General features: G+C 39.3%; 1 protein-coding gene across 2 annotated transcripts in view; it reads right to left on the bottom strand.

Moving 5' to 3' along the window:
- Positions 1–1,430: 1,430 nt before the first annotated feature.
- Positions 1,431–11,754, bottom strand: part of LOC119706882 (transformation/transcription domain associated protein) — a 76,196-nt gene continuing 65,872 nt past the window's right edge. For both annotated transcript variants that reach the window (XM_038151071.1, XM_038151072.1), the window contains exons 67-72: positions 8,533–8,758; positions 7,957–8,174; positions 7,024–7,208; positions 5,102–5,305; positions 3,552–3,746; positions 1,431–2,719 (exon numbers count right to left, since the gene is read on the bottom strand). In XM_038151071.1, the coding sequence (XP_038006999.1) occupies positions 2,435–2,719; positions 3,552–3,746; positions 5,102–5,305; positions 7,024–7,208; positions 7,957–8,174; positions 8,533–8,758 (1,313 nt within the window). In that variant the 3' untranslated portion in view covers positions 1,431–2,434. The remainder of the gene's footprint in view (positions 2,720–3,551; positions 3,747–5,101; positions 5,306–7,023; positions 7,209–7,956; positions 8,175–8,532; positions 8,759–11,754) is intronic.

Here is an 11,754-nt window from a genome sequence, read left to right as displayed (position 1 = left end):
CAATTCACACCAACACAGGTAAATGTGCCAAAGCCTACCAACATGTATATCTCTGTGTTTTAAATGAAATATGGCTGGCACAACTTTGGTGTCAAGGGCTTGTGACTAGTTACTCTCATGAAGATCTGGTGAAATCTGTCTGTAACTACAGAGGTTAAAAAATAAACACAACAGGAGGAATTTTCAGAATGGCATAATGCTCATATACACAAATTTCAGAGAGAATTTTAAATTTGACCTCTCTTAATTCTCAAGTGCTTGATTTTACTGAGTAATGACATGGGCCTTTTTTGTGTATCTAATCTGAGGGAAGAAACCTTGAAGGGAATATTTAGTGAATTGACATTTAATGTAGTTTACTTCCAAGTATTTGCTCAGCAAGATGCATTCTGAGCATGGATCTCTAACAAGACAGAGGCAACCCTTATCTACAATCATAAAAAATTAAATGCAGCTAAGATAGATGTCACATGTCCATGAAGATAATCAGGAACTTCCTACCCTGTACTTTGTCAAACCACCTTCCTGCTAATGGACAGCTGCTGCTGATACAAGAGATGTCAGATATCCCCCAGGCTCTGAAGAATGCTCATGTATAACTAAAAGCTTTCAATTTTATCTCCTGGAGCTGGTGGTAAAACTCTGGGTTAAGACTGTGTAAGCCTTCTCACAAATTGAGGTGCATCCATAGCATATGCTCATAAAAGAAGAGAACCAGGTATTAACATTTGCACATTAACACCATCAGAGAGCCCTTTAAAATAACTCTCTGCTCCCTCACATGCCACGTCTTCTTTCAGGAGTATATCTGAGATGATGCCAAGAGCAAGAGAGATGTCACAAATATAAAAACAACAAAGTTTGTTTCAACTCACATTCGCATTTTCCCATTAAGATTTCTATCATGGACAAAAAGTGGCGGAATTATCTGATGACTTCCTGTCAGGGAATGCTGTCATCTCTCAGACATATCCAAGATGTGCAAATAAGAAATGATCCTGCATCTCCTCTGTGCAGTGTGTGCTGTATTTCACAGCTGCAAATATTACAATCTTCAATAAAGGGAAGGCAACAATTCCCTTCAAGTCATGAAAGCACTGAGCTCACTTGTGAATGACTGCAGACAGAGCATGTTGTGACACATGCAGGAAGTGCTGTGTTTTATAAGATTATTCTTGCCAACATGATTTTGATAAAGAAGTAAGTCTTTGGAAAAAAAAAAAAAAGATGTTTGTTTTCCAAATGCTTATATAGTCCTTAGCACTGATTTATTTGAGCTTTCCCCTTGTACATAGTGCCACAGAGCAAAATTCTCTGACTCAAAAGGAACACCAAGCAGGGCCATGCTTGCTTCATCCATCATATAATGAAGCAAAATCATACTCATATGATAATATTAAATATATTATACATAAAATGAATACCACAGAGAGTTTTATAAAATATTTATTTGGAAAAAATCACTCTGTACAAATTGAACATTCCCAACACTGAGGTTTTATAAAAATGCTAACACAACAGAAAGACAGGTGAAACATTAAACTGCTCTTCTTAAATTACAGAGGAACAAATTCATTCGAAAGAAGCTACTGTAATTCTAAACAGTAAAGAGAACTTGATAAGAATTCATTTTTGCTCTATTGCAGACAAATACAGGTATCAAAGGATGACTTTTTCCATCCTCTTATAAACTTCCCCCCCAAACACTGTCCACAACTAAACCAAATACTCTAAATGGTTTACACTTTTACTGTACACAGCTTGTGCTCCAGGAAAAGTCAGCACAATTTGATCATCATTTTCTCAGTGCCTAACAAAATCTACCTCTATAACATTTGGTACAAAATTGTCTGTACAAAGCAACATTGCTCATGTAAATTTGAAGCAAACTTAAAAGTTAAGAGCATTTATCTGTGCCTTCAATTTGGCATTATGAAGAGAGTGATTAAGTAAAATTTCACAGAGGAAAATTCACTAACTGGGATTACTGTATTTTTCTTTTTTTTTTTAAGTAATCACTATTGTATAAAAAATTTATATCCTGCAGGTTATTATGAATGGCAGACCCTAAATCTAACAATGCTAGTTTCATAGCCTTCATCATAAAATTAGATTTTTCTGTATATTATTTTTCTCTCTTCATTTTAATCTATTTGCAAAAGCCACTGTTGCATATCAACTGCATAAACAGGAGGAAATGTCTCCTGATGAAATTAAAACCAGTAAAAACACCATACTACTGTAAACACAGCTAGAATGAAAACTGACAAAACGCAGCGTGACAGGTCAGCTGTCTTCTGGAAAGCTTTTTTCACATTTTCTTAACACAAAATATGGCTCACACCACAAACAACAGGAGGAAATAAAAACAACAAAAAACCCCAAAACAACAAAAACAACAAAACCCCCCCCTCAAACTGCTGAAAGCTTCATGTCACAGCCAGGGGTGCCAGGCGGGGTCCATCCTGCAGAGGTTGTCCAGGCTGTTGGCAGCTGCCACCAGAGTGTTGACTTTGCTTTCCCCTCCCTCAAACTGGGCCAGGTTGTGGAGGCGAGTCATGATGGCAGTCACAGCTTTCTGAACCAGAGAAACCAGCTGCTGGCTGTCCATGTTCTCAGGCTGCCCAGCTGCTGACAGTGGAGAGGAGGTGTCCTCTTGGGTTTTTTTGTGCCATGCAATGATTTCATCCCTTAGCACGGTTTTTAGGATGCCATCAACCTATATGAAGAAGAAAAATCAGGTTATTGCACTTAATCCAAAGAATGATAAGGTTCTATCAGATTACAGAATTGTAACTAGATTCTAGTCAACAGTATTTTGACACTTTTGGTGCCACACTGCAATTTCAGGCTTTTCAAGATGAGTGTGGCTTCCAAACATTTTATTATTTTCTCTCCAGGTATTCCTTTTCATAAAAAGTTTCCATTACAAAAACACAATACAATGACTCCTGCAGAAATTAATGACATATATTAAGATATTGATATACAGATACAGTTGTGTAAACCCTGTTTTTAAATTACTCCACTAAATTCATGGCTTCTACAACACACACACTGACAGAAGTCTTGGGCAAAGGTTTGGAACTCTTTGAAAAGCTAGAAGGTATTTTTGCAGTCATTACACTCTCAGGGAATATTATTTTCTGCTACACGGGGAAAGAACGCTGACTACAACATCCATACATATGTATCTAATATATATACACATATATGCTATATAGACCAGTTCTACCCTTGGATGAAAAAGAAATGCCTGCAACAAATACTTCCCTGGTTTTTCTCATCACTGAGTTGAGTTACTGGTATTAATCTGCCAACTCCAAAAGTCTTAAGCTTCTAAAGCAAACTTTTATGTGTCCAGCCTGAGTCAAATTAAATGTTTACACATAACATAAAACATTTCCAACATTTCAGCTGGCCTTCGTGATGACCTCAGGGTAAAATTTTAAAACAAATAGGTAGGAAGCAGGCAGCTCCTACCATCATCAAAAAAGTGCTGTTTTGTTTATAAATTGTCAAACACAAACCTGCAGAAAAGGTATACAAACCTTGAAGTTTGGCTGTGCAAAGCAGCGAGCCACTGCAATCATGGATGCAGTGAGGGGCCCCGAGACGCCGATGGTGGTGAGGAACTCGGAGATGTTGGGGGTGAGCCGGAAGGGCACCGGACGGTTGGCGTCCAGATCTCCTGTGGCATCGTTAATGTCAAAGCGAAAGTACGCCACGTTCAGCTTGCCAGTGTCCTGGGATTAACAGAAAGGTGCACAAATATTGTATCTGCAGGGACCTTCGTGGCAGGGAGGAATGATGAATCTGACTCCATGTTCTCAGGCTAATTTATTATTTTATGATGCTATATTATACTAAAGAATGCTATACTAAACTATACTAAAGAATACAGAAAGGATATTTACAGAAGGCTAAAAAGATAATAATGAAACCTCGTGACTCTTTCCAGAGTCCTGACACAGCTTGGCCCCAGTTGGCCGTTAAGTCAAAACAACTCACAGCAAAAACCAATGAAACAATCACTTGTTGGTAAACAATCTCCAAACACATTCCAAAGGAGCAAAACACAAGAGAAGCAAATCACATAATTATTGTTTTCCTTTTTCTCTGCGGCTTCTCAATTTCCCAGGAGAAAAATCCTGGGCAAAAGGATTTTTCCAGAAAATGTGAATGCTGCACACAAAAGCAACTAAAGGAATTGACTTTGGTTCATGGAACCAAAAGAGCTGGGTTTTGTTTCTGTTAATGCTGAGTTCCAACAGTACTTCAAAGGCTTCTCACTTGTTTAGCCAAATAACTTTTGAGGAATTAAGTTATAAATAATGGCATGCACAAAAGTAAGTATTTCTCTCAAAACGTTGTGTCCAAATCCCTTACTAAATACATGTAATACCAAACTTAAGGAATAGATTCCTCTGGATCCTGATCTGTATGGAGTCACTGCCAGTAGACTTCTGGGACAAAATACAGTGCCCAAGGTTCACAGTGGGTAAACAGCTGAACGCTTAATAGAGGGATTAAAAAATCTTAATTGCTATACAGACTATAGCTCTCCATGCATTAAAATGACATTGAGACTTTAATAAATACCACCTTTGTTCTTTTTCAGGTGGCAAACCTCATTTTAAATATTGGGTTAAAACAGAAAAAATCATGATTATGATTAATAGGAGTTGTAGCTTGATGGATATGCTCAAAAGAGAATGGTATTTGAAAAGGGGTATAGACCTTTAAGAAAATGAAGCTCTATACTTTATTTTTCTTACACCTTATATATTTAACACAAAGGTATTTTGAAAGCAATATATTTGAAAGAAGACTAAAAAGAGAGACTTATCAGTCAGTTACATGAAGAGTTCAAATACCTAAGAATAATTTCTCAAAGTTCTAAACTCTCACCACAGAAGGCAGAGTTGATGTCCATGGGGACTGTAGGTTAAAGTGCTCCCTGCAGGATGTGCACTCACAGAAATAAAAAGCCTACTGAAATGCACTGTTAATTATCTATGTTGAACTTCGACTCATCTCAAAAGCACAGTGCAAATATCCATCTGATCCAAGGCGAGAGAATGAGCAAACTGAAGCCCACCTGGGCAATCTGCAGCATCTCAGGGTTGAGCCTGTTCAAGTGGAAGATGAATTCTGCAAAGCCAATGAGGGCTAACTGGATGGTGAACATCTTCCGGAAGGTCCAGTAATCCGTGGCATTGGGGAAGGTGTGCAGGGCCCACTCCTTGAGCATGCTGCGAGGCACCATGTTACTCTGCACCTCCTTCAGGATGTCTCTGAGAACCTGCACAGCAAAAGGGTTACTTGGAAAAAGCCATTTTTAATGTGCACTTCTTAGCAACAGACAAATTGACCTAGAGCAACTACCAACCTGCTCTTAATTGCTGTATCTTGTTTTAGGAAAAGAAAAAAAAAAGAAAAAATAAAATCTACCAAAATATTTAATTACTATTGCATATACTAGCCTCATTAGTTAGAAAGAAAAGTAAAATTAGGATATGTTCTGTAACACCAGAAAGCATGATAGTCATGTTGACTTCAATTACAGGGCCGGTAAAGTTTCAAATGTAAGAATTCTGAACACAGAAACAAGTGTTAAACAGCATTTCCATTTTTATTTTGTAACAAAGAAAGTCTGAGAATTGTTTAAACTATGTCTGTAATACATATTTACTGTGTATTTTCTAATAGCTGTATTTGGAATGGGACTGGCATTTTATCTATGAATTTGCACTAACCCTAACTGAAAAAAAAAACAACAAACCATAAAACCACCTTATACATCACAGCTGATTGTTTGGTGGAGGTTACAGAGAGAGAGAGCTTTGTTCTTTCTGAGTACTTCATTTATTAGGTGAGATTGCCCAATTGCTCCTGTTTGGCTTAGATTAATGGATCCACTGGCAATTTTAAGAGAAATATTAGAAGAACATGGGAAGCCTGCCTCACATACCATGCTGTAGCTGCTTATGTAAATTAGAAATGCTGCTTCCCATGCTGTCAATTAATTATTTTTAAAGCACTATACAAGAGAGCAAAAAAAAAAAAATCAATCAGCACCCTGCCTGTTTTCAGTTGCATTTACCCAAAACAACTTCCAGCAATACAAATACAGCTTTTTTAAATAAAATCATTCCAAGATCACCTAAAACTCTGAAGAGATATAGAGTTCTCATTATGCAAAATCAAAATACATGCAAAAAATCCAACCACCACCCATGCACCACATATCTGTCTGACATCTAATGACATCTATCAAACACACACATCCCTGCTAAGCTGAACTGCCTTTAAAAGACAGGCCCTGCTGAATATTTCTATTTTCTGTAGAAAACCTTTTAGCAAAGTCCTACCTTTACATATAACAATAACTTAAACCTGACAGAATCTGCTACCTCTTTTCTAAACTCCAAAATATTCTGTTATTTAGTATATAATGAACTTTCTAAATTCTGAAGAAGCGCTGGGGGGAATTTGCCAAGGCACAGCAGAGTGCTGGGGAAAGCCTTGGATGAAACTGGGCAGAGCAGGGTGCTGGGGAAAGCCTTGGATGAAATTGGGCAGGGCAGGGTGCTGGGGAAAGCCTTGGATGAAACTGGGAAGGGCAGGGTGCTGGGGACAGCCCTGGATGAAATGGCCCAGGGATGGAACTGCCTGGGGCAGGACAGGGCAGGGTGCTGGGGACAGCCCTGGATGAAATTGGGAAGGGCAGGGTGCTGGGGACAGCCCTGGATGAAGCTGGCCAGGGATGGCAGGGTGCATGTGAAAGCTCTGGATGAAATGGCCCAGGGATGGAACTGCCCGGGGCAGGGCTCAGGGGACAGCCCTGGATGGACCTGCCCGGGGCAGGGCTCAGGGGACAGTCCTGGATGGAACTGCCTGGGACAGGGCTCAGGGGACAGTCCTGGATGGAACTGCCCGGGACAGGGCTCAGGGGACAGCCCTGGATGGAACTGCCCCTGGGCTCAGGGGACAGCCCTGTGTTAAGCCCTGCTGCTGTACCTGGTGACTGGCCTGCGTGCCCCGAGCCTGCACCGTGGCCAGCCGGTCGTAGTAGCGGGAGATGGGGTTGTCATGCTCGATGCCCTTCTTGGCGCAGCGCTGTTTGTAGATCTCCACCAGGGACAGCGAGGAGGGGTTGTCCTCCACCAGCCGCATCTGCGGGGACACTGCCACCACCCGCGGCACTGTGCAGGGGGCGGGGCACAGAGAGTAAAGCAAATTTGAGTTCATCAGAGCCCAAATGCTGACACAACAGCCCTTAAAACACAACCCTGATAATCAACTGGGGCCTGTCAACAGAAAACTTAAATGCTGAGCTCATAACTAATTTACAAGCTCAGGTGAAAAAGAATTACAGTAGAGGGCTTTTTTATCTTAACAGAAATATCAACAGTATTTTCAAAAAAAAATTGAGCACTCATCCTTCTTCCTATTTTTCTTTATTGTCAGGAAAGAGGGTAATACTTTGCTTAGATGAAATTCAGCAGCAAAAAGAAAAAGTATTTCTTCTGTGTTATGTGGAAGACATAAAAGAAATTCAATATTCCTATATCACAACTCGGGGAGAAAAGGTTTCATTCTGTCCCTCTTCAATTGTCTCTAAATGTTGTATTTCCTGTCATATTTCCCATACCTCAATGTTGTTGAAGTATGTGCGCCCATTTCCACAACAACAGGCCCAGTGAGCATCTCTGCCTTAAATATTCACAAGTGCACTTGATATCATAAGCAATGCACATGAGCATTTCTAAAAACACCCCAGGTCCCACGCAATCAGCTGCACTCCTCCAGTGGGGTGCTGCAGCTCCAGACAAGACTAATCACCCAGACAGATGTGAATTTACCTTCTGAATATTCAAAAACCTGCAGCCATTTTAACCTTCGAGCGCAACTTACATTTCAAAACAACACAGATCTCTCTCCTTGCAGTACCTGTGAAGAACAAATGTCTTTTGGTGGTCTCCTTCCTCTTCTCCAGGCAGGGGTTGAGGAGGCGCAGCAGCTGCAGGACGCGCTCCTCGCGGCGCGACTCCGTCAGGCAGGCGTCGTTCATCACCAGGTAGGGGTAGATCTTCCCGTTGTGCCCGCGGATGTACAGCCTGCGAGCGGCCGTGTTGTGCTTCTGCACGATCTCCACCCTGGGCATGAACCTGCCAGGAGCATTAGGAGACAGCTCTGTAACTCTTTTGAACAACAACATCTCTAGTGATGACAATCAAAGCACAGATCTCAACTTACAGCAAGGTACAAGAAAACTAAATATGTTCTGAGCAGTGCAGCAGTTTAGTGATCAAATGTAAAATTATAGAAGGAGGATAAATTAAAAAGGTCTTACATCAACGTTTGACTATATATGGAATACACATATATAAAATATTTATCTACTATAAAATATCTATCTACTTTTGCAGAGTGGCTGGCTGGCTGGCTGGATGGATGGATGAAGAGGGCTTTAATTTTCTTCTCTATTTCCAAAATTATAGCTACCAAAGGCAATTTTTAGGTTACCTTGCTATCTTGATGTAGTAATGTGTTGGCTTTGGCATAAGGAATTCCCCAGGTATCTCTACTTCCGCAGTTTGAGCTGAGAAGTTACTCAAAAAGCGGCACTTCTCCTCTATGAGGAAGAACTTTGGAAGCTGTTTAGTTTTGGCCTCCAGAATTTTGATCCATTTCTTTAGTTTGGAGATAAGGTTGTGGAGTTTCATTGATCCTGGCACACTGAAGTCAAAATCTAAAAAAATAAAGCCAAACAAAAACAAATCACCCAATTCAACAGTGCAAACCAAACACACACACCCCCACTAAGCTGAACTGCCTTTACAAGACAGGCTCTGCTGAATATTTCTATTTTCTATAGAAAACCTTTTTGCAAAGTCCTAGCATTATACAGAGCAATAACTTAAACCTGTCAGAATCTGCTACCTCTTTTCTGTATACAACTCTAAAATATTCTGTTATTTAGTACATAACAAACTTCCTAAGATTTTCCTGTTTTCGAGTCACACAAACATTGCAAAGCATGTAGTGAAAAATTTAAATACTATTACTGTATTGAATTCTCTATATACTGCAACCAGACATACTGCAGAGAAAGAAAGCAGTAAAACCCCAAATTATTACATCAGACCACTTAGAGAAAGAGGAAAAGTAGGCTTACTTTATAGCACTATAACTTTCTACCTGTTTCATTACAAGTTATTTATTTATTTAAAATCAGTGGAGACTCTTTACTCCTAAAATGAATGAAAGAGCCCCAGTTGAGGATACAACATAGAATCTGTGAGGAACCGCAGGACAAATAAGAAAATTGTTATTATTACAATTCTCAGCTGCAAGAAAATTCTTATTCTTTCCTGTCTTAGGCAACAATTGAAAGACACTACAAGAAGAACAGCCACAGCAGTCCAAGAAAAATGACAATATTATGCAAACAGCCTGCTCTTTTCACTGCAATTTCAACAGTCTCCCAGAGTGAGAATATATCCTTTAATCCACATGCAGGTGAAGAAGGAACTTTCTCAAGGTCAATATACGGACTTCAGAACGTTATGCAAGCAATTCTGTAATAGAAATCACTGCAATACTGAACATTTTCTGGGCCACACCAACACCACCTTCCCAACACTGCTCTCACTACAGTTTCAGACAAAGCAAATAGTAAATAAATAAATGTCTTTGAATTTCCCAAAAGAGGGAAAATGAGTAAACCACATACATGAAATGACGGCTCTTCACTTCAGTGCCACAACAATGAAAGATTAAACACACTTGGATAAGAAGACAAACTACTCTCAGTAAACCTCATTAGTTATGGCATCCCAAACTATGCAAATTAACCAACAGACTTGAATTTTTAACTCATCTTCACTCCCTAGAAGATGCCATTTTAAGCTCAACATGTCTCAAGTGAAAAAGCAACTGAAAAAAACCAGAGAATGACAATTCAGTATTTCTGAGATGTGCAGCTACAGCAGAACAGAATCTTCAGTATTATTCAATACAACAGAAAATTAAGTCTTAAAAATTAGTTTCAATTTTCTTGCAGAACCTCCATTTCAATATGTCATATACATTCAATATTTTCCTAAGTTGAGAAAAATACCAAAAACCAAACAAACATGAGCACTGCTCAGAAAATTTGACCACATAAATATGCTACAAGCATCTGCCTGCAAGTGTGCCAAGAGTGAATTAAGTATGTGCACACAGCAATTACTGCATTAAAGAAGTTTTTTCAACCACAATTAAACCACTCAAAACTCTGATTGTTCAAAAGACTTACTCCTAAAAACAACTTAAAATATTCATTTAGCCAGCAGAGTTCCTGTCATTCCACACATACACTCTCCTAAGTTCTTTTCTTTAACCCAAGATTCTAATGCCAAAGAAAACAATGCACCTTAGGATTGCTTTCATTTTGCTGTTCTGTTACTTAAATAAATATCAGAGAACATATAACCTAACATATTTCACTGTGTATCCACAATAAACTGATATGCTAAAATCTTTCAGTGAAAGACCTAAGTTTACCAGCCTAAAACAGAGCAAAAAACCAGCTCGTACAAAATCCTTTCCACTTCTGTAAGAAAAAAGTCTATAATGAAAAATACAGTTTCATATTTATGGATGTAATATTCCCTTTTCTTTTTCTGCCTGCTGTGGGCAGTGCATCTACTGCAATATCACTGTAAAACACTCTTATTAAAATCCCAAGCCTACCCTCTAGTGAGCAGTGGGAGTAAATCATTTCATCAAAGTGACAAAATTATTGCATCATTTATCTCCCGAATCTCTGAAGTGCAGGAAAGTACCCTCAAACTGCAACTAGTTTTTGTGCTAATGTGAATCAACCAAGAGGTAAAAACACACATCAATATATTTTCCTTAGGAAAAAAAGTCACTCAGTTCACCACAAGAGCAGCTCTAGTTTGCTGAATGCCTATTTTAGGATTTTTGTTGTTCTTTTGTTTCCCAGTGGCAGATGGGAAACACAGAGAGTTCAATTAGTCTTTCTGCTCGTGTCACAGAGAGCCCATCTGAGAAGAAAAATCACTTCAGCTGGAAGAAAGGAAAATACAAGACCAAACATTATTTGAGTACAAAGTCTCTCTGCTTTGCAGACATCTTAATCTATATAAACAGTGGTTTTGTTAAAAAAAAAACCAAAACATTTATTCAGGACTTAGAACTGGAAAACACCCTTCTCAAGCTAACACACACTGGTCTGAAGTATTTCACTACTTGGACCACCTATTCCTAAAAAGGATGGGAAGTTTTCCCCCTCATCCTTAATGGGGATTTTCACAGAAGACCCTAGCACAGACTGCAGTGGAAGCAGTTTGCTCTCTCTTCTCAATGCTGCTGAAGTTTCTTGCCACTCTCTATAGAAGGAGAAATAGGGCACAATCTTCTCCCCAGTGAGACAGACCTAAAAAAATCCTGATGCCTCTAAATACACTTTGAATGAAGGCTGTACCATCGCTCCTCAGGAAGAAACACCAAAAAACATATTCAAGGTAGCAAAATTAGAGTATCAAACCCTCTGTCCCCCTCCTTGCCCTTGACCTACACAACATTAACATGCTATTAAGAACACAAAGAACACCTCCACACTAAGACTCCAGAACTATATTTAAAAACCCTTCTGCTACACTGGAAGAAAATAGTTCTGATCAAAGGCAACAGGCTATTAATGCTTTTAGAGCAAGAAACAGTTCATTTGAAGAT

The sequence above is a fragment of the Motacilla alba genome, chromosome 14, assembly GCF_015832195.1.
Source record: "Motacilla alba alba isolate MOTALB_02 chromosome 14, Motacilla_alba_V1.0_pri, whole genome shotgun sequence".
In the NCBI taxonomy this organism is placed as follows: Eukaryota; Metazoa; Chordata; class Aves; order Passeriformes; family Motacillidae; genus Motacilla; species Motacilla alba.
This window is presented reverse-complemented; position numbering and strand designations above follow the sequence as displayed.